Raw genomic sequence first — 26,099 nt, forward strand, 5'->3', positions numbered from 1 at the left:
GGGGGGGGGGGGGGGGAGGGGGCGGGAGGGGAACGCCCCCGGGGGCGGGGAGGGGGAGGGGGAAGAGAGACCCCCGCCCACCGGGGGGAGGGGGCAGCGGCGGCGGGGAGGGAGGGCGGTAGGAGCCGGGAGAATCCCGGGATTTGGGGGGGGATTGGAGCCGGGAGAATCCCGGGATTTTGGGGGGAATGGGGAGGGATTGGAGCCGGGAGAATCCCGGGATTTTGGGGGGGGATTGGAGCCGGGAGAATCCCGGGATTTTGGGGGGAATGGGGAGGGATTGGAGCCGGGAGAATCCCGGAATTTTGGGGGGGGGATTGGAACCGGGAGAATCCCGGGATTTGGGGGGGAGTTGGAGCCGGGAGAATCCCGGGATTTTGGGGGGGAGTTGGAGCCGGGAGAATCCCGGAATTTGGGGGGATGAGGAGCGATAGGACCTGGGAGAATCCCGGGATTTGGGGGGAATTGGAGCCGGGAGAATCCCGGGATTTTGGGGGGGACCTGGGAGGGATTGGAACCAGGAGAATCCCGGGATTTTGGGGGGAATTGGAGCGACGGGAGCCGGGAGAATCCCGGGATTTGGGGGGGAATTGGAGCCGGGAGAATCCCGGGATTTGGGGGGGAATTGGAGCGACGGGAGCCGGGAGAATCCCGGGATTTGGGGGGGGGGAATTGGAGCCGGGAGAATCCCGGGATTTGGGGGGGAATTGGAACCAGGAGAATCCCGGGATTTGGGGGGGGGGGATTGGAACCGCGAGAATCCCGGGATTTGGGGGGGATGGGGAGCGATTGGAGCCGGGAGAATCCCGGTGTTTGGGGGGAGGGGAATTGGAGCCGGGAGAATCCCGGGATTTGGCGGGGAATTGGAGCCGCGAGAATCCCAAAATTTGTGGGGGATGGGGAGCGATAGGACCTGGGAGAATCCCGGGATTTTGGGGGGAATTGGAACCGCGAGAATCCCGGGATTTGGGGGGGATGGGGAGCGATTGGAGCCGGGAGAATCCCGGGATTTTGTGGGGAATTGGAGCCGGGGGAATCCCGGGATTTTTGGGAGGAAATAGGGAGCGATAGGAACCGGGAGAATCCCGGGATTTTGGGGGATGGAGAGCTTTAGGACCCGGGAGAATTCCGGGATTTTTGCAAGGAAATGGGGAGCAGCGACAGGAGCCGGGAGAATCCCGGGATTTTGGGGGGAATGCGGAAGGGTTGGAACTTGAGAATCCCGGGATTTGTGCGGGATGGGGAGCTTTAGGACCTGGGAGAATCCCAGAATTTGGGGGTGGGGAATTGGAGCCGGGAGAATCCCGGGATTTTTGGGAGGAAATGGGGAGCGATAGGAGCCGGGAGAATCCCGGGATTTGGGGGGAATTGGAGCCGGGAGAATCCCGGAATTCTGGGGGGAATTGGGAGGGTTTGGAGTTCGAAGAATCCCGGAATTTTGGGGAATTTGAGGGGGGAACTGGGAGCTTTGAGACCCGGGAGAATCCCGGGATTTTAGGGGATTTGAGGGGGAATTGGGAGCTTTAGGACCGGGGAAAATCCGGGAATTTGGGGGATCTGGGGGGAATTGGGAGCTTTAGGACCGGGGAAAATCCGGGAATTTGGGGGATCTGGGGGGAATCGGGATCTTTAGGAGCCAGGAGCGGCCGGGATGGGGAATGGGGGCGCCGGGAGCCGCGAGAATCCCAAAATTGAATTTGGGGAGAAAATGGGAACTCTGGGTCCTGGGAGAATCCCAAAATTCAATTTTGGGGGATTTGGGATCCCTCAAAGGGGGGAGAATCCCAAAATTGAATTTGGGCAAATTGGGAACTCTGGGACCTGGGAGAATCCCAAAATTGAATTTTGGGGGGATTTGGGATCCCTCAGAGGGGGGAGAATCCCAAAATTGAATTTGGGGGAAATTGGGAACTCTGGGACCTGGGAGAATCCCAAAATTGAATTTGGGGGAAATTGGGAACTCTTGGACCTGGGAGAATCCCAAAATTCAATTCTGGGGGAATTGGGGATCCCTCAGAGGGGGGAGAATCCCAAAATTGAATTTTGGGAGGATTTGGGATCCCTCAGAGGGGGGAGAATCCCAAAATTGAATTTTGGGGGAAATTGGGAACTCTGGGACCAGGGAGAATCCCAAAATTCAATTTTGGGAGAAATTGGGAACTCTGGGACCTGGGAGAATCCCAAAATTCAATTTTGTGAATGGGGAATTCTGGGAGTGGAGGGAGAGCCGGATTTGGGGTTAAAAATGGAAAAATGGGAATAATGGGATTGGGGGAAATTGGGATAAATGGGAATGGGGAAAATGGGAAAAATGGGGAAAATGGGATTGGGAAAAATGGGAATAATGGGATTGGGGAAATTGGGATAAATGGGAATGGAGAAAATGGGAAAAATGGGGAAAATGGGGAAAATGGTAAAAATGGGATTGGGACAAATGGGAATAATGGGATTGGGGAAATTGGGATAAGTGGGAATGGGGAAAATGGGAAAAATGGGAAAAATAGGATTGGGAAAAATGGAGATGGGATTGGGGAAAAGGGGAATGGGATAAATGGGAATGGGGAAAATGGGAAAAATGAGGAAATGGGAAAAATTAGATTGGGAAAAATGGGAATAGTGGGAATAATGGGAATGATGGGATTAGGATAAATGGGGAAATTGGGAATGGGGGAAATGGGAAAAATGGGGGAAATGGGAAAAATGGGAATAAAGGGAATTATGGGAATAATGGGAATAGTGGGAATAATGGGAATAATGGGAATAATGGGAATAGTGGGAATAATGGGAATAGTGGGAATAATGGGAATGGGATTGGGGAAAATGCGAAAATGGGAATAATGGGGATGGAGAAAATGGGAAAATAGGAATGGGGAAAATGAGATTAATGGGGAAATGGGAATAATGGGGAAATGGGAAAATGGGAAAATGGGAAAAATGAGAAAAATGGGAAAATGGGAAAATGGGAAAAATGATAATAATGGGAAAAATAGGAATAGTGAGAATTATGGGATTGGGGGAAATGGGAATGGGAACAATGGGAAAAATGGGAAAAATTGGAATGGGATTGGGGAAAATGGGAATGGGAAACATGGGAATGGGAAAAATGGGAATAATGGGAATAATGGGAATGGAAATAGGAAAAAAGGGGAAAATGGGAATGGGAATAATGGGAAAAATGGGGGAAATTGGAAAAATGGGAATAATGGGAAAAATGGGAAATATGGGAATGGGATTGGGGAAAATGGGAATGGGAATAATGGGAAAAATGGGAAAATGTGATAAATGGGATAAATGGGATAAATGGGAATGGGGAAAATGAGAAAAATGGGAAAATGGGAATGGGAAAAATGATAATAATGGGGAAAATGGGAATAGTGGGAATTATGGGATTGGGGGAAATGGGAATGGGAACAATGGGAATAATGGAAATAGGGAAAATGGGGAAAATGGGAATGGGATTGGGGAAAATGGGAATGGGAAACATGGGAATGGGAAAAATGGGAATAATGGGAATAATGGGAATGGAAATAGGAAAAAAGGGGAAAATGGGAATGGGAAAATGGGAAAAAATGGGGGAAATTGGAAAAATGGGAATAATGGGAAAAATGGGAAATATGGGAATGGGATTGGGGAAAATGGGAATGGGAATAATGGGAATAATGGGAAAATGTGATAAATGGGATAAATGGGATAAATGGGAATGGGGAAAATGAGAAAAATGGGAAAATGGGAATGGGAAAAATGATAATAATGGGGAAAATGGGAATAGTGGGAATTATGGGATTGGGGGAAATGGGAATGGGAACAATGGGAAAAATGGAAATAGGGAAAATGGGGAAAATGGGAATGGGATTGGGGAAAATGGGAATAGGAAACATGGGAATGGGAAAAATGGGAATAATGGGAATAATGGAAATGGAAATAGGAAAAAAGGGGAAAATGGGAATGGGAAAATGGGAAAAATGGGGGAAATTGGAAAAATGGGAATAATGGGAAAAATGGGAAATATGGGAATGGGATTGGGGAAAATGGGAATGGGAATTATGGGAAAAATGGGAAAAATGGGAATGGGATTGGGGAAAATGAGAAAAATGGGAAAAATGGGGAAAAAATGGGAAAAATGGGAAAAATGGGAAAAATGGGAAAATGGGAATGGAAAACTGGGGAAAAAGGGAATGGGATAAATGGGATAAATGAGAATGGGGAAAACGGGGGAAATGGGAGAAATGGGGATGGAATTGGGATTGGGGGAAAAATGGGAATGTGAAAAATGGGAGTGAGGAAAATGAAAAACGTGGGGAAAAATGGGAAAAACGGGAATGATGGGAATGAGGAGCGCTGGGACCCGGGAGAATCCCAAAATTTGAGGTCGGGGGAAATCAGGGAGCGCTGGGATCCGGGGGAATCCCGGAATTCTGGGGAGCTCAGAAACCCCCGGAAATCCCAAATTTTTTGGGAGGGATCTGGGAAAATCCCAGAATTTTGGGAAGCACAAAATCCCAGATTTTTTTGAGGGGGAATCCGGGAAAATCCCAGAATTTTGGGAAGCTGAAAATCCCAATTTTTTTAGGGGGGATCCAGGGAAAATCCCGGAATTTTGGGACGCACAAAAACCCCCGGAAATCCCAATTTTTTGGGGAGGGATCCGGGAAAATCCCAGAATTGTGGGAAGCTGAAAATCCCAAATATTTAGGGGGGGAATCCGGCGAAATCCGAGAATTTTGGGGAGCTCAGAAACCCCCGGAAATCCCAAATTTTTTGGGAGGGATCTGGGAAAATCCCAGAATTTTGGGAAGCACAAAATCCCAGATTTTTTTGGGGGGGGAATCCGGGAAAATCCCGGGATTTTGGGAAGCTGAAAATCCCAGAATTTTGGGAAGCTGAAAATCCCAGATTTTTTTGTGGGGAATCCGGGAAAATCCCGGAATTTTGGGAAGCTGAAAATCCCAGATTTTTTTGTGGGGAATCCGGGAAAATCCCGGAATTTTGGGACACACAAAAAACCTCAGGAAATCCCAAATATTTTGGGGGGGAATCCGGGAAAATCCCGGAATTTTGGGACGCACAAAAAAACCCCCGGGAAATCCCAAATTTCTTGGGGGGGAATTCCCGGGAATTGGGGAGGGGGGATGGGCTCCCCGCCCCTCCCCCACCCCGCCAGGCGGCGGGCAATCAGGGAGGCTCATTTGCATCTCATTTGCATCCCATCTGCATCTCGTTTGCATCTAATTAAGCGCGTCTCTGGGGGAGGGGCTGCCAGCGCCCGCTGCGACACCCGGGGGCTCTCAGGTTGCCCAGGTGGGAACTGAGGTTGCCCAGGTGGGTTCTGAGGTTGCCCAGGTGGGAGCTGAGGTTGCCCAGGTGGGTTCTGAGGTTGCCCAGGTAGGAACTGAGGTTGCCCAGGTGGGTTCTGAGGTTGCCCAGGTGGGAGCTGAGGTTGCCCAGGTGGGAACTGAGTTTGCCCTGGTGGGTCCTGAGGTTGCCCAGGTGGATTCTGAGGTTGCCCAGGTGGGAGCTGAGGTTGCCCAGGGGATTCTGAGGTTGCCCAGGTGGGAGCTGAGGTTGCCCAGGTGGATTCTCAGGTTGCCCAGGTGGGAGCTGAGGTTGCCCAGGTGGGAACTGAGGTTGCCCAGGTGGATTCTGAGGTTGCCCAGGGGATTCTGAGGTAGCCCAGGTGGATTCTGAGGTTGCCCAGGTGGATCCTGAGGTTGCCCAGGTGGATTCTGAGGTTGCCCAGGTGGGAGCTGAGGTTGCCCAGGTGGATCCTGAGGTTGCCCAGGGGATTCTGAGGTTGCCCTGGTGGATCCTGAGGTTGCCCAGGTGGGTTCTGAGGTTGCCCAGGTGGATTCTGAGGTTGCCCAGGTGGGAGCTGAGGTTGCCCAGGTGGGAACTGAGGTTGCCCAGGTGGGAGCTGAGGTTGCCCAGGTGGATTCTGAGGTTGCCCAGGTGGGAGCTGAGGTTGCCCAGGTGGGAACTGAGGTTGCCCAGGTGGATTCTGAGGTTGCCCAGGGGATTCTGAGGTTGCCCAGAGGGCTCTGAGGTTGCCCAGAGGGCTCTGAGCTTGCCCAGGCGGGTTCTCAGGTTGCCCAGGTGGATCCTGGGGTTGCCCAGGTGGATTCTGAGGTTGCCCAGGTGGATTCTGAGGTTGCCCAGAGGGCTCTGAGGTTGCCCAGTTGTGCTCTGAGCTTGCCCAGTTGTGCTCTGAGCTTGCCCAGTTGTGCTCTCAGGTTGCCCAGGTGGGTTCTCAGGTTGCCCAGGCGGGTTCTCAGGTTGCCCAGGTGGATTCTCAGGTTGCCCAGGCGGGTTCTCAGGTTGCCCAGGCAGGTTCTCAGGTTGCCCAGGTGGACTCTGAGGTTGCCCAGGTGGGTTCTCAGGTTGCCCAGGCGGGTTCTCAGGTTGCCCAGGTGGATGCTGGGGTTGCCCAGGCGGGTTCTCAGGTTGCCCAGGTGGATGCTGGGGTTGCCCAGGTGGGTTCTCAGGTTGCCCAGGCGGGTTCTGAGGTTGCCCACTTGTGCTCTGAGCTTGCCCAGGTGGCCCCGCCCCCCGGCCCTGGAGCCCCCCCTCCCCCCGGGCCGCAGCTGCTGGGGGGGGGTTGGGAGGTCCCGGCTGGGGGGCGGGGCCGTCCTGCCTCATTAAACCTCATTAATATGCAAATGAGGCGGCTGCCGCCGGCGGGTGACAAACGACCCGGGGGGGGGGGAGCAGGAGCGCCCCTCCCCCCCTTGGGGGTCCCCGAGCCTCAGCTGGGGGGGGGGAGGGGCCCCCAAAGCCCCCCCCGGCCCCTCCCCCCGCCCGGCTGCGCCCCCGCCCCTCCCCCACCGCCCCTCCCCCCTCCAGCGATTCCCAAATTTGGGCGGGGGGGGGGGAAGGGGGGGCAGAGCCCCTTTATTTAGGGGGGGGGACCCCCAAAAATGTGGGGGGGGTACAAAATGGGGGGGGTACAAAATGGGGGGGGGTACAAAATGGGGGGGGTACAAAAAGTGGGGGGGGGCTATAAAAAAGGGGGGGGCTGTAAAAAAAGGGGAGGGGGCTACAAAAAAGAGGTGGGGGAGGGGATCTGGGGGGGGGGTCGCTCAAGTTTTGGGGGGGGTCCGGGGCTGGGGGGGGGTTTGAGTTATTGGGGAGGGGTTTTGGGGGGGTCTTTGTTTGGGGGCTCTTTTGGGGGGGTTGTTTTTGGGGGGGGGGCGCTCAGAATTGGGGAGGGGTCTCAGAATTGGGGGGGGGTGTCAGAATTGGGGGGTGTCAAATTTGGGGCGGGGTCTCAGAGTTGAGGTCTAATAATTGGTGGGTCTCAGAATTGGGGGGGGGGTCTCAGAACTGGGGGGGGGGCTCCGGTTTGGGGGGGCCCAGAATTGGGGGGGGGGGTCTCACAATTTAGGGGGTCTAATAATTGGGGGGGGTCTCATCTTTGGGGGGTGTCTCAGAATTGGGGGGGGGGTCAGATTTTGGGGGGGGGTCTCATAATGGGGGGGTCTCAGAATTGAGGGCTGTCAGATTTTGGGGGGGGTCTCAAAATCGGGGGGGCTCGGAATTGGGGGGCGTCTCCCCTTTGCGGGGGGGGTCTCAGAATTGGGGGCTGTCAGATTTTGGGGGGGTCTCAAAATCGGGGGGGCTCGGAATTGGGGGGGGTCTCCTCTTTGCGGGGGGGGTTCAGAATTTGGGGGGGGTCTCTCATAATGGGGGGGTCTCCTCTTTGCGGGGGGGGTTCAGAATTTGGGGGGGGGTCTCTCATAATGGGGGGGGTCTCCTCTTTGCGGGGGGGGTCTCATCCCGGGGGGGTTCATCACTGGGGGGTCTCCTCCTCTTTTGGGGGGGTTCCGGCTCTGGGGGCTCCTCCTCATCCCCGGGGGGGGTCCCCGGTTCGGGGGGTGTCACTTTGGGGGGTGTCACTTTGGGGGGTGTCCCCTCTTCTGGGGGTGTCACTTTGGGGGGTGTCCCCTCTTCTGGGGGTGTCCCCTGTTTTGGGGGTGTCACTTTGGGGGGTGTCCCCTCTTCTGGGGGTGTCACTTTGGGGGGTGTCACCTCGGGGGGTGTCCCCGGTTCGGGGGGTGTCACTTTGGGGGGTGTCACCTCGGGGGGTGTCCCCGGTTCGGGGGGTGTCACTTTGGGGGGTGTCACTTTGGGGGGTGTCCCCTCTTCTGGGGGTGTCACTTTGGGGGGTGTCACCTCGGGGGGTGTCCCCTGTTTTGGGGGTGTCACTTTGGGGGGTGTCACCTCGGGGGGTGTCCCCTCTTCTGGGGGTGTCACTTTGGGGGGTGTCACTTTGGGGGGTGTCCCCTCTTCTGGGGGTGTCCCCTGTTTTGGGGGTGTCACTTTGGGGGGTGTCCCCTCTTCTGGGGGTGTCCCCTGTTTTGGGGGTGTCACTTTGGGGGGTGTCCCCTCTTCTGGGGGTGTCCCCTGTTTTGGGGGTGTCACCTCGGGGGGTGTCCCCTCTTCTGGGGGTGTCACTTTGGGGGGTGTCACTTTGGGGGGTGTCCCCTCTTCTGGGGGTGTCCCCTGTTTTGGGGGTGTCACTTTGGGGGGTGTCCCCTGTTTTGGGGGTGTCCCCTGTTTTGGGGGTGTCCCCGGCTCGGGGGGTGTCCCCGGCTCGGGGGGTGTCCCCGGGGGGGTCCCCTCGGGGGTGTCGCCCCCCGCCAGCCCCCGCAGCAGCCGCAGCACCGCCCCCCGGCCCCGGTGCGGCCGCTTGGTGCCGCGGGGGAGGCGGCGACACGAGGACACGTCCAGGTGCGACAGGTGGGGACAGGCCAGCAGCGGGCTGGGGACACGGAGACAAGGGGGTCCCAATGTCCTCTGACCCCCAGAGTGACCCCCCGAGTCACCCCTGACCCCCAGAGTGACCCCCCCAATGTCCCCTGACCCCCCGAGTGTCCCCTGACCCCCAGAGTGACCCCCCAATGTCCCCTGACCCCCAGAGTGACCCCCCCAATGTCCCCTGACCCCCCGAGTGTCCCCTGACCCCCAGAGTGACCCCCCAATGTCCCCTGACCCCCAGAGTGTCCCCCCAATGTCCCCTGACCCCCCGAGTGTCCCCTGACCCCCAGAGTGACCCCAGAGTGACCCCTGACCCCCAGAGTGACCCCCCCAATGTCCCCTGACCCCCCGAGTGTCCCCTGACCCCCAGAGTGACCCCCCCAATGTCCCCTGACCCCCCGAGTGTCCCCCCCAATGTCCCCTGACCCCCAGAGTGACCCCCCCAATGTCCCCTGACCCCCCGAGTGTCCCCCCAATGTCCCCTGACCCCCAGAGTGACCCCCCCAATGTCCCCTGACCCCCCGAGTGTCCCCCCAATGTCCCCTGACCCCCAGAGTGACCCCTGACCCCCCGAGTGACCCCCCAATGTCCCCTGACCCCCAGAGTGACCCCTGACCCCCCGAGTGTTCCCCCAATGTCCCCTGACCCCCCGAGTGACCCCTGACCCCCAGAGTGACCCCCCAATGTCCTCTGACCCCCCGAGTGACCCCTGACCCCCAGAGTGTCCCCCCAATGTCCCCTGACCCCCCGAGTGACCCCTGACCCCCAGAGTGTCCCCCCAATGTCCCCTGACCCCCCGATGTCCCCTGACCCCCCGAGTGACCCCTGACCCCCCGAGTGACCCCCCAATGTCCCCTGACCCCCCGAGTGACCCCTGACCCCCAGAGTGACCCCCCAATGTCCTCTGACCCCCAGAGTGACCCCCGGAGTGACCCCCGGAGTGACCCCTGACCCCCAGAGTGACCCCCCCAATGTCCCCTGAGCCTCCGAGTGTCCCCCCAATGTCCCCTGACCCCCCGAGTGACCCCTGACCCCCCGAGTGACCCCCCAATGTCCCCTGAGCCTCCGAGTGTCCCCCCAATGTCCCCTGACCCCCCGAGTGACCCCTGACCCCCAGAGTGACCCCCCCAATGTCCCCTGACCCCCGAGTGACCCCTGACCCCCCGAGTGTCCCCTCAATGTCCCCTGAGCTCCCAGGGGTCCCCGAGTGACCCCTGAGTGTCCCCCAGCCCCCCGGGAATGTCCCCCCATATTCCATGTCCCCCCCCCCATGTCCCCAATGTCCCCATGTCACACCTGAGCTCCCGGGGGGTCACGGGGGTCCCTGATGTCCCCTCCATGTCCCCATGTCCCCCCCCCATGTCTGTGTCCCCATGTCCCCCCATCCCAGATGTCCCCGTGTCCCTGATGTCCCCGTGTCCCTCCATGTCACCAATGTCCCCCGATGTCCCCGATGTCCCCATGGTGCACTTGAGGTCCCGGGGGGTCACGGGGGTCCCCAAGCCCATGTCCCCCCCCCCCCCATGTCCCCAATGTCCCCGATGCCCGCAATGTCCCCACTGTCCCCCCCCATGCCCCCAATGTCCCCAGTGTCCCCACTGTCCCCGATGTCCCCATGTCCCCTCCATCCCCTGATGTCCCCGCTGTCCCCGTGTGGCACCTGAGCTCCCGGGGGGTCACGGGGGTCCCCATGTCCCCCCCATCCCCGATGTCCCCAATGTCCCAAATCTCCCCGATGTCCCCAATGCCCCCAGTGCCCCCGATGTCCCCGATGTCCCCGCTGTCCCCGCGTGGCACCTGAGCTTCCGGGGGGGTCACAGGGGTCCCCATACCCATGTCCCCGCCATGTCCCCTCCATCCCCACTGTCCCCGCCATGTCCCCAATGTCCCCTTCATCCCCGATGTCCCTGCTGTCCCCATGTCCCCACCGTCCCCGATGTCCCCAGTGTCCCCAATGTCCCCGCTGTCCCCGTGTCTTACCTGAGCTCCCGGGGGGGTCACGGGGGTCCCCATGCCCATGTCCCCCACCCATGTCCCCAATGTCCCCGATGTCCCCAATGTCCCTGCTGTCCCCATGTCCCCCCATGTCCCCACCGTCCCCAGTGTCCCAGTGTCCCCAATGTCCCCGCTGTCCCCAGTGTCCCCACTGTCCCCATTGTCCCCTCCATCCCCAATGTCCCCGCTGTCCCCGCTGTCCCCGTGTCGCACCTGAGCTCCCGGGGGGTCACGGGGGTCCCCGCCAGCCTCAGGACCCTCAGGGGGTCGCGGGGGCCGAAGGCGGCCAAGGCCCCCCCCAGGTCGGGGTCGCGGCGGCCGCTCAGGTCCAGCTCGAGCAGGGTCCGGTGCCACCGCCGGGTCACCTCCCCCCAGGCCACCCCCCCGGGCCGCGGGGACAGCGCGCGACAGCCCGGGGACACGGGCAGCGACAGCCGCTCCAGGGCTGGGGACACCAGAGGGGACATCAGAGGGGACAGGGGACATCAGAGGGGACACGGGCAGCGACAGCCGCTCCAGGGCTGGGGACACCAGAGGGGACAGGGACATCAGAGGGGACAGGGGACAGCCCGGGGACACGGAGTGACAATGGCACAGGGGACACGGGCAGCGACAGCCGCTCCAGGGCTGGGGACACCAGAGGGGACAGGGACATCAGAGGGGACAGGGGACAGCCCGGGGACACGGAGTGACAATGGCACAGGGGACACGGGCAGCGACAGCCGCTCCAGGGCTGGGGACAGCGACAGGGGACATCAGAGGGGACAGGGGACATCAGAGGGGACAGGGGACAGCCCGGGGACACGGGCAGCGACAGCCGCTCCAGGGCTGGGGACAGCGACAGGGGACATCAGAGGTGACAGGGGACACCAGAGGGGACAGGGGACATCAGAGGGGACACGGGCAGCGACAGCCGCTCCAGGGCTGGGGACAAGGACAGGGACACGGAGTGACAATGGGACACGGAGTGACAGTGGCACAGGGGACAGCGCCACCAAGAGGCGCTCAAGGGCTGGGGACATCACAGGGACAGGGGACATCAGAGGTGACAGGAGACAGCGCCACCGACAGGGGACACAGAATGGCACTGGGACAGGGGACAGCGACAGGGACACGGTGTGACAATGGGACAGGGTGACAATGGGACCGGGGACAAGGGACATCGACAGGGACACAGAGTGACAATGGGACAGGGGACAGCGACAGGGACACGGTGTGACAGTGGGACATGGAGTGACAATGGGACACAGAGTGACAATGGGACACGGTGTGACAGTGGGACACGGTGTGACAATGGGACACGGTGTGACAATGGGACACAGAGTGACAATGGGACACGGTGTGACAATGGGACACGGTGTGACAGTGGGACACGGTGTGACAGTGGGACATGGAGTGACAGTGGGACACGGTGTGACAGTGGGACACGGTGTGACAGTGGGACATGGAGTGACAATGGGACACAGAGTGACAATGGGACACGGTGTGACAATGGGACACAGAGTGACAGTGGGACACGGTGTGACAGTGGGACACGGAGTGACAGTGGGACACGGAGTGACAATGGGACATGGAGTGACAATGGGACACGGTGTGACAATGGGACACGGTGTGACAATGGGACATGGAGTGACAGTGGGACACGGTGTGACAGTGGGACACGGAGTGACAGTGGGACATGGAGTGACAGTGGGACACGGTGTGACAGTGGGACACGGTGTGACAGTGGGACATGGAGTGACAATGGGACACAGAGTGACAATGGGACACGGTGTGACAATGGGACACAGAGTGACAGTGGGACACGGTGTGACAGTGGGACACGGAGTGACAGTGGGACACGGAGTGACAATGGGACATGGAGTGACAATGGGACACGGTGTGACAATGGGACACGGTGTGACAATGGGACATGGAGTGACAGTGGGACACGGTGTGACAGTGGGACACGGAGTGACAATGGGACACGGTGTGACAGTGGGACACAGAGTGACAATGGGACACGGAGTGACAATGGGACACGGAGTGACAATGGGACACGGTGTGACAATGGGACACGGTGTGACAGTGGGACAGGGAACAGTGACGGGGACAGGGTGTGACAATGGGACACGGCGTGACAACGGCACAGGGGACAGCGGGTGACACGTCACGACGTCTCACGACACATCCCCCCCCCCCCACCTCCATGATCCGCCCCTGTCCCCTCCAGGTGTGTCCCCAGGTGTGTCCCTGTCCCCCCCAGGTGTGCCCCCAGGTGTGTCCCTGTGTCCCTAGGTGTGTGCCAGGTGTGCCCCATCCCCCCAGGTGCATCCCCATCCCCCAGGTGTGTCTCAGGTGTCCCCAGGTGTGTCCCCATCCCCCAAGGTGCGTCCCCAGGTATCCTTAGGTGCCCCTGGGTGTCCCCAGGTGTGCCCAGGTGTATCCCAGGTGTGCCCAGGTGTATCCCAGGTGTATCCCAGATGTCCCCAGGTGTACCCCAGGTGTGTCCCCAGGTGTATCCCAGCTGTGCCCAGGTGTACCCCAGGTGTCCCCAGGTGTATCCCAGCTGTCCCAGGTGTGCTCAGGTCTATCCCAGCTGTGTCCAGGTCTATCCCAGCTGTATCCCAGCTGTCCCAGGTGTATCCTAGATGTCCCCAGCTGTGCCCAGGTGTGTCCTCAGGTGTCCCCAGGTGTATCCCAGCTGTGCCCAGGTGTCCCCTCCCCCCAGGTGTACCCCAGGTGTGCCCAGGTGTCCCCAGGTGTACCCCAGGTGTGCCCAGGTGTGCCCAGATAACTGAGGTGTCCCCAGGTGTACCCCAGGTGTGCCCAGGTGTGTCCCAGCTGTCCCCAGCTGTCCCCAGCTGTCCCCAGGTGTACCCCAGGTGTATCCCAGCTGTCCCCAGCTGTCCCCAGGTGTGCCCAGGTGTATCCCAGCTGTCCCCAGCTGTCCCCAGCTGTGCCCAGGTGTGCCCAGGTGTATCCCAGGTGTCCCCAGCTGTCCCCAGCTGTCCCCAGGTGTGCCCAGGTGTCCCCAGCTGTCCCCAGGTGTCCCCAGGTGTCCCCAGGTGTACCCCAGGTGTATCCCAGCTGTCCCCAGCTGTCCCCAGCTGTCCCCAGGTGTACCCCAGGTGTATCCCAGCTGTCCCCAGCTGTCCCCAGGTGTACCCCAGGTGTATCCCAGCTGTCCCCAGCTGTCCCCAGGTGTACCCCAGGTGTATCCCAGGTGTCCCCAGCTGTCCCCAGCTGTCCCCAGGTGTACCCCAGGTGTATCCCAGCTGTCCCCAGCTGTCCCCAGGTGTACCCCAGGTGTATCCCAGGTGTCCCCAGCTGTCCCCAGGTGTGCCCAGGTGTGTCCCAGGTGTATCCCAGGTGTACCCCAGGTGTGCCCAGGTGTGTGCCAGGTGTCCCCATCTGTCCCCAGGTGTATCCCAGCTGTCCCAGGTGTATCCCAGGTGTACCCCAGGTGTGCCCAGGTGTGTGCCCTCCCCCCAGGTGTGCCTCACCTGCGCAGGGCAGGGCCAGCAGCGCCCGGGGGGTCACCTGGGGGCAGCCGCGCAGCTCCAGCGCCCCCAGCCGGGGGGTCCCGCGCAGGAGGCGCCGCAGGAGCCCCTCCCCCAGCGCCGCCCCGCCCCCCCGGGCCCCTCCCCCAGCGCCAGGAGGCGGAGCCGCGGGAAGGAGGGGGGAGGGGCGCCCGGGGCGGGGGAGGGGCAGCGCTGCGGCTCCCACAGAGCCCCGCCCAGCCGCAGCTCCTGGGGGAGGGGCCGCGCTCAGGGGGGAGGGGCTACGGGGGTGGGGGGGGAGGGGCTACGGGGTGGGGGAGGGGCACCCGGGGTGGGGGAGGGGCAGCCAGGGGTGGGGGAGGGGCAGCCAGGGGTGGGGGAGGGGCAGCCAGGGGTGGGGGAGGGGCACCCGGGGTGGGGGAGGGGCAGCCAGGGGTGGGGGAGGGGCACCCGAGGGGGGGCGGGGCACCCAGGGGTGGGGGAGGGGCAGCTCTGCGGGGGGGGGCACGCAGGGGTGGGGGAGGGGCACTTGTGGGGGAGGGGCACCCAGGGGTGGGGGAGGGGCACCTGTGAAAGGGGAGGGGCAACGGGGGGGAGGGGCACCCCGGGGTGGGGGAAGGGCGGCTTGAGGAGGGGGGAGGGGCATCCAGGGGTGGGGGAGGGGCACCGAGGGATGGGGGAGGGGCAAACGGTGAGGGGGGAGGGGCATCCAGGGGTGGGGGAGGGGCACCCAGCGGTGGGGGAGGGGCAACGGTGAGGGGGGAGGGGCAGCTGGGGGGGGGAGGGGCACCTGAGGGGTGGGGGAGGGGCACCTGGGGGATGCCCAGGTGTGGTTTTTCGGGTTTTTTTTGGGGTTCCCAGGTGAGGTTTTTCGGGTTTTCCAGAGTGCCCAGGTGAGTTTTGGGGTGCCCAGGTGTTTTTTTGGGGTGCCCAGGTGAAGTTTTGGGGTGCCCAAGTGGGAATTTTTGGGGTTTTTGGGGTTCCCAGGTGACTTTAGGATGCCCAGGTGTAGTTCGGGGTTCCCAGGTGGGGTTTTTGGGGTTTTTGGGGTGCCCAGGTGAGTTTTTGGGGTACCTGCAGCAGGGGACAGGCCGCCTGCAGGGGCAGCGGGAGGGGGGATTTGGGGGGTCCCAGGTGCGGTTTTGGGGGTTTTCGGGGTTCCCAGGTGAGTTTTTGGGGTACCCAGGTGAGTTTTTGGGGTGCCCAGGTGAGTTTTTGGGTTCCCAGGTGGGGTTTTTGGGGTGCCCAGGTGAGTTTTTGGGGTTTTGGGGGTGCCCAGGTGAGTTTTCGGGGTGCCCAGGTGAGTTTTTGGGGTTTTGGGGGTGCCCAGGTGAGTTTTGGGGTTTTCGGGGTTACCAGGTGAATTTTTGGGGTGCCCAGGTGAATTTTTGGGGTGCCCAGGTGAGTTTTTGGGGTGCCCAGGTGAGTTTTTGGGGTACCTGCAGCAGGGGACAGGCCGCCTGCAGGGGCAGCGGGAGGGGGGATTTGGGGGGTCCCAGGTGAGTTTCGGGGTTCCCAGGTGGGGTTTTTGGGTTTTTTTGGGGTGCCCAGGTGAGTTTTGGGGTTCCCAGGTGGGGTTTTTGGGGTTTTTTGGGGTGCCCAGGTGAGTTTTTGGGGTTTTTGGGGTGCCCAGGTGAGTTTTTGGGGTACCTGCAGCAGGGGACAGGCCGCCTGCAGGGGCAGCGGGAGGGGGGATTTGGGGGGTCCCAGGTGAGTTTCGGGGTTCCCAGGTGGGGTTTTTGGGGTTCCCAGGTGGGGTTTTTGGGTTCCCAGGTGGGGTTTTTGGGGTTTTTCGGGGTGCCCAGGTGGGGTTTTTGGGGTGCCCAGGTGAGTTTTTGGGGTTTTTTGGGGTGCCCAGGTGAGTTTTTGGGGTTTTTTGGGGTGCCCAGGTGAGTTTTTGGGGTGCCCAGGTGGTTTTTTTGGGGTTTTTGGGGTTCCCAGGTGAGTTTTGGGGTGCCCAGGTGGGGTTTTTGGGGTTTTTGGGGTTCCCAGGTGAGTTTTGGGGTTCCCAGGTGGGGTTTTTGGGTTTTTTTGGGGTGCCCAGGTGAGTTTTTGGGGTTTTTGGGGTGCCCAGGTGAGTTTTTAGGGTGCCCAGGTGGGGTTTTTGGGGTTTTCGGGGTGCCCAGGTGGGGTTTTTGGGGTGCCCAGGTGAGTTTTTGGGGTTTTTTGGGGTGCCCAGGTGAGTTTTTGGGGTTCCCAGGTGAGTTTTGGGGTTCCCAGGTGGGTTTTTGGGTTTTTTTGGGGTGCCCAGGTGAGTTTTTGGGGTTTTTTGGGGTTCCCAGGTGGGGTTTTTGGGTTCCCAGGTGGGGTTTTTGGGGTTTTTGAGGTGCCCAGGTGAGTTTTTGGGGTGCCCAGGTGAGTTTTTGGGGTTTTTGGGGTGCCCAGGTGAGTTTTTGGGGTACCTGCAGCAGGGGACAGGCCGCCTGCAGGGGCAGCGGGAGGGGGGATTTGGGGGGTCCCAGGTGAGTTTCGGGGTTCCCAGGTGGGGTTTTTGGGTTCCCAGGTGAGGTTTTTGGGGTTTTTGGGGTGCCCAGGTGGGGTTTTTGGGGTGCCCAGGTGAGTTTTTGGGGTTTTTTTGGGGTGCCCAGGTGAGTTTTTGGGGTTTTCGGGGTGCCCAGGTGGGGTTTTTGGGGTGCCCAGGTGAGTTTTTGGGGTTTTTTGGGGTGCCCAGGTGAGTTTTTGGGGTGCCCAGGTGGTTTTTTTGGGTTTTTTGGGGTTCCCAGGTGAGTTTTTGGGGTTCCCAGGTGAGTTTTGGGGTTCCCAGGTGGGGTTTTTGGGGTTTTTTTTGGGGTGCCCAGGTGAGTTTTTGGGGTTTTTGGGGTGCCCAGGTGAGTTTTTAGGGTGCCCAGGTGGGGTTTTTGGGGTTTTTGGGGTGCCCAGGTGAGTTTTGGGGTGCCCAGGTGAGTTTTTGGGGTTTTCGGGGTGCCCAGGTGAGTTTTTGGGGTACCTGCAGCAGGGGACAGGCCGCCTGCAGGGGCAGCGGGAGGGGGGATTTGGGGGGTCCCAGGTGAGTTTTGGGGTTCCCAGGTGGGGTTTTTGGGGTTTTTCGGGGTGCCCAGGTGAGTTTTTGGGGTTTTCGGGGTGCCCAGGTGAGTTTTTGGGGTACCTGCAGCAGGGGACAGGCCGCCTGCAGCCGCTCCAGGGGCAGCGGGAGGGGGGGGCCGGGCCCCCCCAAACTCTGATCCAGCTCCAGCACCCGGAGCCGGGGACAGAGCCCGGCCTGGGGACAGGGCAGGGTCAGCGGGATTGGGGGATTTGGGGATTTGGGGGGGTTTGGGGGGGTTTGGGGGGGTTTGGGGGGGTTTTGGGAATATTTGGGGGGGGGTTGGGGGGGTTTGCAGGGGATTTTGGGGGATTTGGAGGGATTTGGGGGGATTTTGGGGGATTCTAGGGGGATTTTGGGGGGATTTTGGGGGGCTTTGGGAGGATTTTGGGGGATTTGGGGGGGGGTTGGGGGATTTGGGGATTTTGGGGGATTTGGGGGATTTTGGGGGGGGGGGGGTTTGGGGATTTTGGGGTGGATTTGGGGATTTTGGGGGGGATTTAGGGGATTTGGGGGGATTTTAGGGGGTTTGGGGGGATTTTGGGGGATTTTGGGAATTTTGGGGTGGATTTGGGGATTTTGGGGGGGATTTGGGGGGGTTGGGAGGATTTTGGGGGGATTTTGGGGGCTTTGGGAGGATTTTGGGGGATTTTGGGGGGCTTTGGGATGATTTTGGGGGATTTTGGGGGGGTTTGGGATGATTTTGGGGGGGTTTGGGGGATTTGGGGGATTTTGGGGGATTTTGGGGGATTTTGGGGGGGGTTTGGGGGGAATTTGGGGGGATTTGGGAGTGGTTTTGGTGTCTTTGGGGTATTTTTGGGGTATTTTTGGGATATTTTTGGGATGCTTTTGCGATTTGGGGTTTTTTGGGAATTTTATTTATTTTGGGGTATTTTGGGAGTTTTTGGGATGCTTTTGGGGTATTTTTGGGGTGGTTGATTGGATTTTAGGGTATTTTGGGGTGACTTTGGGGTATTCTGGGTTTTTTTGGGGGTACATTTTTGGCTATTTAGGGAGTATTTTTGGGGTATATTTTGGGATTTGGGGGGATTTTGGGGCATTTTGGGGTGGCTTTGGTGTCTTTGGGGTGACTTTGAGGCATTTGGGGAAATTTTGGGGGGATTTTTTGGGTGTTTGGGGTTTTTTGGGTGTTGGGGTTTTTTGGGGTGTTTTTGGGATTTGGGGATTTTTTTGGGGATTTCAGGGTATTTTCGAGGTATTTTTTTGATTTTGGGGATTTTTGGGGGGCTTTGGGTGTTTTAGGGGTATTTTGGGGGTTTTTGGGGGTATGTTGGGTTTTTTTAGGGATGTTTTTGGGTGGTTTTGGGGATATTTTGGGGTATTTTGGGCATTTTGGGGGTATTTTTTTGGGTTTTTTTTTTGTATTTTGGGGTATTTTAGGGGTTTTGGGAGTTTTTGGGTATTTTGGGGTGATTTTTGGGGTTTTTGAGGTTATTTTAGGGTATTTTTGGGTATTATTTTTGGTTTTTTGGCTATTTAGGGGTATTTAGGGGTGGTTTTTCGCTCTTTTGGGATGTTTTTGGGTTTTTTGGGGATATTTTGGGGTGGTTTTTGGGTTTTTTTGGGGTATTTGAGGGTATTTTTTGGGTTTCTTTGGAGTATTTTGGGGTGTTTCTGGAGGTTTTTTTTGGTTTTTGGGTATTTTGGGGAGGTTTTGGTTTTTTTTTTTTTTGGGGAATTTTGGGGTGGTTTTTGGGTTTTTGGGGTGGTTTTTGGCTATTTTGGGGGTTTTGGGGATATTTTGGGGTGACTTTTGGGTTTTTTGAGGATATTTTGGGGTATTTTTGGGCGTTTTTGGGGTATTTTTGGTTTTTTTTGTATTTTGGGGGTTTTGGGGTGGTTTTTGGCTCTTTTGAGGTATTTTGGGGATATTTTGGGGTGGTTTTGGGGGTTTTGTGGGTTTTGGGGCAGGTTTTTGGTATTTTGGGGGTATTTTGGTGCATTTTTGGGATGTTTTGGAATATTTTGGGTATTTCGGGGTGATTTTTGGGAATTTTGAGATCATTTGGGGGTATTTTTCAGCGTTTTTGGGGTATTTTTGGGTATTTTTTTGTATTTTGGGGTATTCTGGGGGTTTTGGGGGATATTTTTGGTTTTTTTGGGGGTATTTTTGTGCGTTTTTGGTTTTTTTGGGGATATTTTGGGTTGCTTCTGGAGTTTTTTTTGGTTTTTGGTGTATTTTGGGGTGTTTTGGGTGGTTTTTGGGTATTTTGGGGTGGCTTTGGGGTATTTTGGTTTTTTTTGTGTATTTTGGGGTGTTTTTGGGTTTTTTGGGGATATTTTGAGGCGGTTTTGGGGAATTTTGGGGATATTTTGGGTATTTTGGGAAATTTTCAGGTGGTTTTGGTGGTTTTTGTGTATTTTGGCTCTTTTGGGGTGGCTTTGGCGTTTTTTTGGGGAATATTTTGGGGCGTTTTGGTGTTATTTTGGGGGATATTTTGGGGTGGTTTTGGGGTATTTTGGGGGTTTTTGGGTATTTTGGGGCGGTTTTGGGGATATTTTGGGTATTTTGGGCTATTTTGGGGTGTTTTGGTGTTTTTCTGGGGATATTTTGGGGTGGTTTTGGGGTATTTTGGGGATATTTTGGAGGGTTTTGGGTATTTTGAGGTGTTTTGAGGTTTTTTTTGGGGATATTTTGGGGCGGTTTTAGTTTTTTTGGGGGCTATTTTGGGGGTTTTGGGGGATATTTTTGGGGCGGTTTTGGGGTTTTTTTTGGGGTTTTCGGGGGATATTTTGGGGCGTTTTTGGGTATTTTGGGGGTATTTTGGGGTGGTTTTTGGGTTTTTTTGGGGATATTTTGGGCATTTTGGGTTTTTTTTGGGGTAGTTTGGGGATATTTTGGGGCAATTTTGGGGATATTTTGGGGCGATTTTGGGTTTTTTGGGGGATATTTTGGGGTGTTTTTGGGGGGTTTTGTGTATTTTGGCTCTTTTGGGGCAGTTTTTGGGTTTTTTCGTGGATTTTGGGGTGGTTTTGGGGTATTTTGGGTGGTTTTGGGGGTTTTGGGGGTTTTTGGGGTGGTTTTTTTGGTTTTTTTTGGGTATTTTGGGGCGGTTTTCGGGGTTTTTGGGGTATTTTGGGGTGGTTTTGGGGCGGTTTTAGGTTTTTTTTGGGGGGTTTTCGGGGGATATTTTGGGGTGGTTTTTGGGTTTTTTGGGGGTTTTTTTTTTGGGGTTTTTGGGGTCCCCGCCCCACTCACGGCCAGGGCGGGCAGCACGGGCCGCAGGCGGGGACAGGTGAGGTGCAGGTGCTGCAGGGGGGGAGGGGCCGCCAGGAACCCCCCGAGCGCCGCCGCCTCCACCTGAGCGCCCCAAAACCCCCCCAGGTGTCACCGGGACCCCCCCAGGTGTCACCGGGACCCCCCAGGTGTCCCCAAAACCCATCCAGGTGTCCCCAAAACCCCCCCAGGTGTCCCCAAAACCCATCCAGGTGTCCCCAAAACCCCCCCAGGTGTCCCCAAAACCCATCCAGGTGTCACCAAAACCCCCCCAGGTGTCCCCAAAACCCCCCAGGTGTCCCCAAATCCCCCCAGGTGTCCCCAAAATCCATCCAGGTGTCCCCAAAACCCCCCCAGGTGTCACTGGGACCCCCCAGGTGTCACCAAAATCCATCCAGGTGTCCCCAAATCCCCCCAGGTGTCCCCAAAACCCCCCCAGGTGTCCCCAAAACCCCCCCAGGTGTCACCGGGACCCCCCCAGGTGTCCCCAAAATCCATCCAGGTGTCCCCAAACCCCCCCAGGTGTCCCCAAAACCCATCCAGGTGTCACTGGGACCCCCCAGGTGTCCCCAAAACCCATCCAGGTGTCACCAGACCCCCCCAGGTGTCCCCAAAACCCCCCCAGGTGTCACCAAAACCCCCAGGTGTCCCCAAAACCCCCCCAGGTGTCACCAGACCCCCCCAGGTGTCACCAAAACCCCCCCAGGTGTCACCAAAACCCCCCAGGTGTCACCAAAATCGATCCAGGTGTCCCCAAAACCCCCCCAGGTGTCCCCAAAACCCCCCCAGGTGTCACCGGGACCCTCCAGGTGTCCCCAAAACCCCCCAGGTGTCACTGGGACCCCCCAGGTGTCACCAACCCCCCCCAGGTGTCCCCAAAACCCCCCCAGGTGTCACCGGGACCCCCCAGGTGTCCTCAAATCCCCCCAGGTGTCCCCAAAACCCCCCAGGTGTGCCCAAAACCCATCCAGGTGTCACTGGGACCCCCCAGGTGTCCCCAAAACCCATCCAGGTGTCACCAGACCCCCCCAGGTGTCCCCAACCCCCCCCCAGGTGTCACCAAAACCCCCCAGGTGTCCCCAAAACCCCCCCAGGTGTCACCAGACCCCCCCAGGTGTCACCAAAACCCCCCCAGGTGTCCCCAAATCCCCCCAGGTGTCCCCAAAACCCCCCCAGGTGTCACCGGGACCCCCCAGGTGTCACCAAAATCCATCCAGGTGTCCCCAACCCCCCCAGGTGTCCCCAAAACTCCCCCAGGTGTCACCAAATCCCCCCAGGTGTCCCCAAAATCCATCCAGGTGTCCCCAAAACCCCCCCAGGTGTCACCAAAACCCCCCCAGGTGTCCCCAAAACCCCCCCAGGTGTCCCCAAATCCCCCCAGGTGTCCCCAAAACCCCCCCAGGTGTCACCAAAACCCCCCCAGGTGTCACCGGGACCCCCCAGGTGTCACCAAAACCCCCCAGGTGTCCCCAAAACTCCCCCAGGTGTCACCAAATCCCCCCAGGTGTCACCGGGACCCCCCAGGTGTCCCCAAATCCCCCCAGGTGCCGCCAGGTCTCACCTGGCAGCGCCGCAGCTCCAGGTGCCGCAGGTGGGGGCAGAACTTGCTCAGGGCCTGGGGGGGGAGGGGGGATCCAGGTGTGTCCAGGTGTGACCCCCCCCAGGTGTGTGAACCCCCCCCAGGTGTGTGAACCCCCCCCAGGTGTGTGAAACCCCCCCAGGTGTGTGAACCCCCCCCCAGGTGTGTCACCTGCTCCAGGTGTGTGACCCCCCCAGGTGTGTCACCTTCTCTGGATGTACCTAGGTGTGACCCCCGCCCCCCAGGTGTGCTCAGGTGTACCCCAGGTGTACGCAGGTGTACCCAGGTGTCCCCAGGTGTGCCCAGGTGTACGCAGGTGTACCCCAGGTGTGTCCCAGGTGTGTCCCCAGGTGTGCCTAGGTACATCCCAGGTGTGCCCAGGTGTGTCCCCAGGTGTGCCCAGGTCTATCCCAGGTGTGCCCAGGTGTCCCCAGGTGTGTTCCCAGGTGTGTCCCCAGGTGTGTCCCCAGGTGTGCCCAGGTACATCCCAGGTGTGCCCAGGTGTGCCCCCAGGTGTGCCCAGGTCTATCCCAGGTGTGCCCAGGTGTGCCCCCAGGTGTGCCCAGGTCTATCCCAGGTGTGCCCAGGTGTATCCCAGGTGTGCCCAGGTGTGCCCAGGTGTGTGTAGGTGTATCCCAGCTGTATCCCAGCTGTGCCCAGGTGTATCCCAGGTGTATCCCAGGTGTGCCCAGGTGCTCACCTGCAGCACGGGCCCCACGTGCCGGCTCCAATCACTGAGCACAAACTCCTGCAGCAGCGAGAACCTGGCACAGGTGAGACAGGTGACACAGGTGGGACAGGTGACACAGGTGGGACAGGTGACACAGGTGGGACAGGTGAGACAGGTGAGACAGGTGAGACAGGTGGGACAGGTGAGGGACAGGTGGGACAGGTGACACAGGTGGGACAGGTGAGGGACAGGTGGGACAGGTGACACAGGTGGGACAGGTGAGACAGGTGAGACAGGTGAGACAGGTGACACAGGTGAGGGACAGGTGAGACAGGTGAGACAGGTGACACACAGGTGAGACAGGTGAGACAGGTGACACAGGTGAGACAGGTGGGACAGGTGACACAGGTGGGACACAGGTGACACAGGTGAGACAGGTGACACAGGTGGGACACAGGTGACACAGGTGAGACAGGTGACACAGGTGGGACAGGTGAGACAGGTGAGACAGGTGGGACAGGTGAGACAGGTGACACAGGTGGGACACAGGTGACACAGGTGAGACAGGTGAGACAGGTGACACAGGTGGGACACAGGTGAGACAGGTGAGACAGGTGGGACAGGTGGGACAGGTGGGACAGGTAACACAAGTGACACAGGTGACCCAGGTGGGACAGGCCAGGTGCCCCAGGTGACCCAGGTGAGCTGGGGCGGTCCCCGCACACCTGTGGGGGGGGTCAGCCCTCACCTGGTCTCGGCCAATCGGAGCAGAGGGCTCAGCACCTGCTCGGGGGGGCGGCGGCCGCGGGCGGGGCCGCCCAGGTGAGCGCCCAGGTGAGGCCCCAGGTGCACCCGCAGCCACAGCCGGGGGTCGGCGGCCAGGTCACGCCACAGGCGGCACACGCGGGACACCCTGCACAGGTGAGACAGGTGAGGGACAGGTGAGGGGACAGGTGGGACAGGTGAGGGACAGGTGAGGGGACAGGTGGGACAGGTGAGGGACAGGTGAGGGGACAGGTGAGGGACAGGTGAGGGACAGGTGAGGGGACAGGTGAGGGACAGGTGAGGGACAGGTGAGGGACAGGTGAGGGACATGTATCCCCAGGTTTTCCCAGGTGTGCCCCCAGGTATCCCCAGGTTTCCCCAGGTGTGCCCAGGTATATCCCAGGTGCCCCAGGTGTGTCGCCAGGTATCCCCAGGTGTGACAGTTACACCCCTCAGGTTCCCCCAGGTATCCCCAGGTGCACCCCAAGTGCCCCAGGTGTCCCAGGTGTGCCCAGGTGTGACAGTTACACCCCCCAGGTATCCTCAGGTGCCTCCCTGTGTGCCCCCAGGTGTCCCCAGGTGTATCCCCAGGTGTGTCCAGGTGTGCCCCCAGGTGTCCCCAGGTGTATCCCCAGGTGTGTCCAGGTGTGTCCCCAGATGTGCCCAGGTGTGCCCAGGTGTATCCCCAGGTGTGTCCCAGGTGTGTCCCCAGGTGTCCCCAGGTATCCCCAGGTGTGCCCAGGTGTGTCCCCAGGTGTGTCCCCAGGTGTGTCCCAGGTGTGTCCAGGTGTCCCCAGGTATCCCCAGGTGTGCCCAGGTGTGCCCAGGTGTGTCCCCAGGTGTGTCCCCAGGTGTCCCCAGGTGTGTCCAGGTGTCCCCAGGTATCCCCAGGTGTGTCCAGGTGTCCCCAGGTATCCCCAGGTGTGCCCAGGTGTGTCCCCAGGTGTATCCCAGGTATCCCCAGGTATCCCCAGGTGTGTCCAGGTGTCCCCAGGTATCCCCAGGTGTGCCCAGGTGTGCCCAGGTGTATCCCCAGGTGTGTCCAGGTGTGCCCAGGTATCCCCAGGTGTCCCCAGGTGTATCCCCAGGTGTCCCAGGTATCCCCAGGTGTGCCCAGGTGTGTCCCCAGGTATCCCCAGGTGTCCCCAGGTGTGTCCCCAGGTGTGTCCCCAGGTGTATCCCAGGTATCCCCAGGTATCCCCAGGTGTGCCCAGGTGTGCCCAGGTGTATCCCCAGGTGTGTCCAGGTGTGCCCAGGTATCCCCAGGTGTCCCCAGGTGTGCCCAGGTGTGTCCCCAGGTGTATCCCCAGGTGTGTCCCCAGGTGTATCCCAGGTGTCCCCAGGTATCCCCAGGTGTCCCCAGGTGTGCCCAGGTGTCCCCAGGTGTGCCCAGGTGAGCTCACCTGCACAGGAAGGGCACGGCCCCCTCCCCCTCCACGGCGGCCTGGAAGATCCTCAGGACGATCTCGGGGGGCAGCGGGGGCAGGTGAGGCCCCGCCCCCCTGCTCACCTGGGCGCTCACCTGGGCCTGGGCCTTCATCCTCACCTTCACCTGCGGCCTCACCTGGGCCCGGGGCCTCACCTGGGCCCGGGGCCTCACCTGAGCCCTCACCTGGGCCCGGGGTCGCTCCCTGCGGGGGGGCCTGGGGAGACCCCGCGGCTGCGCTGGGGGAGAAGGGCGGGGTCAGGGGGCACAGGTGAGACAGGTGAGACAGGTGAGACAGGTGAGACAGGTGAGGGACAGGTGAGACAGGTGAGGGACAGGTGAGACAGGTGAGGGGACAGGTGAGACAGGTGAGACAGGGGAGGGACAGGTGAGACAGGTGAGACAGGTGAGGGACAGGTGAGACAGGTGGGACAGGTGAGACAGGGGAGGGACAGGTGAGACAGGTGAGGGACATTGGGGACAGGTGAGAGACAGGTGAGACAGGTGAGAGACAGGTGAGACAGGTGAGAGACAGGTGAGACAGGTGAGAGACAGGTGAGGGACAGGTGAGACAGGTGAGGGACATTGGGGACAGGTGAGAGGTGAGACAGGTGAGAGACAGGTGAGACAGGTGAGAGACAGGTGAGGGACAGGTGAGACAGGTGAGAGACAGGTGAGGGACAGGTGAGGGACAGGTGAGACAGGTGAGAGACAGGTGAGACAGGTGAGGGACAGGTGAGGGGACAGGTGAGGGACAGGTGAGGGACAGGTGAGACAGGTGAGGGACAGGTGAGGGACATTGGGGACAGGTGGGACAGGTGAGACAGGTGAGACAGGTGAGGGACAGGTAAGGGATGGGGGAACATTCGGGACAGGTGAGGGGATACCTGGGGATGGGTGGGACAGGTGGGAGAGCTAAGGGACAGATGAGGGACATTGAGGACAGGTGAGTCAGGTGAGGGACAGGGGGACACTGGGGACAGGTGGGACAGGTGAGACAGGTGAGGGACCTTGAGCACAGCTGGGACAGGTGAGGCGATACCTGTGCACAGGTGAGTGACAGGTGAGGGGATACCTGTGCACAGGTGAGGGACAGGTGAGGGGATACCTGTGCACAGGTGAGGGACACTGAGGACAGGTGAGGGGATAC

General features: G+C 59.4%; 4 protein-coding genes across 4 annotated transcripts in view; 2 read left to right on the forward strand and 2 right to left on the reverse strand.

Moving 5' to 3' along the window:
• Nucleotides 1–4,270: 4,270 nt before the first annotated feature.
• LOC128790249 (uncharacterized) lies at nt 4,271–6,893 on the forward strand. The gene is made up of 6 exons (XM_053946869.1): nt 4,271–4,368; nt 5,235–5,487; nt 5,675–5,728; nt 5,917–6,000; nt 6,228–6,591; nt 6,838–6,893. The coding sequence occupies exons 1-6, from the start codon at nt 4,271–4,273 to the stop codon at nt 6,891–6,893; spliced, it is 909 nt and encodes a 302-aa protein (XP_053802844.1).
• A 98-nt stretch (nt 6,894–6,991) lies between these two features.
• On the reverse strand, nt 6,992–12,290 carry LOC128790315 (proline-rich protein HaeIII subfamily 1-like). Its single transcript, XM_053946980.1, has 3 exons — nt 10,960–12,290; nt 8,314–8,755; nt 6,992–7,009 (listed from the first exon to the last, which is right to left on the reverse strand). Exons 1-3 carry the CDS (start codon nt 11,211–11,213, stop codon nt 6,992–6,994), a joined length of 714 nt encoding a protein of 237 aa, XP_053802955.1. The 5' UTR covers nt 11,214–12,290.
• A 1,871-nt stretch (nt 12,291–14,161) lies between these two features.
• Nucleotides 14,162–25,162, reverse strand: FBXL6 (F-box and leucine rich repeat protein 6). Its single transcript, XM_053959476.1, has 7 exons — nt 24,927–25,162; nt 23,507–23,671; nt 22,789–22,852; nt 22,071–22,124; nt 20,492–20,593; nt 17,335–17,448; nt 14,162–14,477 (listed from the first exon to the last, which is right to left on the reverse strand). Exons 1-7 carry the CDS (start codon nt 25,061–25,063, stop codon nt 14,265–14,267), a joined length of 849 nt encoding a protein of 282 aa, XP_053815451.1. The 5' UTR covers nt 25,064–25,162; the 3' UTR covers nt 14,162–14,264.
• Nucleotides 25,163–25,875: 713 nt separating this feature from the next.
• Nucleotides 25,876–26,099, forward strand: part of DGAT1 (diacylglycerol O-acyltransferase 1) — a 6,247-nt gene continuing 6,023 nt past the window's right edge. Inside the window, exon 1 of the mRNA XM_053947084.1 lies at nt 25,876–25,895. Coding sequence (XP_053803059.1) covers nt 25,876–25,895 — 20 coding nt within the window. The remainder of the gene's footprint in view (nt 25,896–26,099) is intronic.

The sequence above is a fragment of the Vidua chalybeata genome, chromosome 1 (genome assembly GCF_026979565.1).
Source record: "Vidua chalybeata isolate OUT-0048 chromosome 1, bVidCha1 merged haplotype, whole genome shotgun sequence".
In the NCBI taxonomy this organism is placed as follows: Eukaryota; Metazoa; Chordata; class Aves; order Passeriformes; family Viduidae; genus Vidua; species Vidua chalybeata.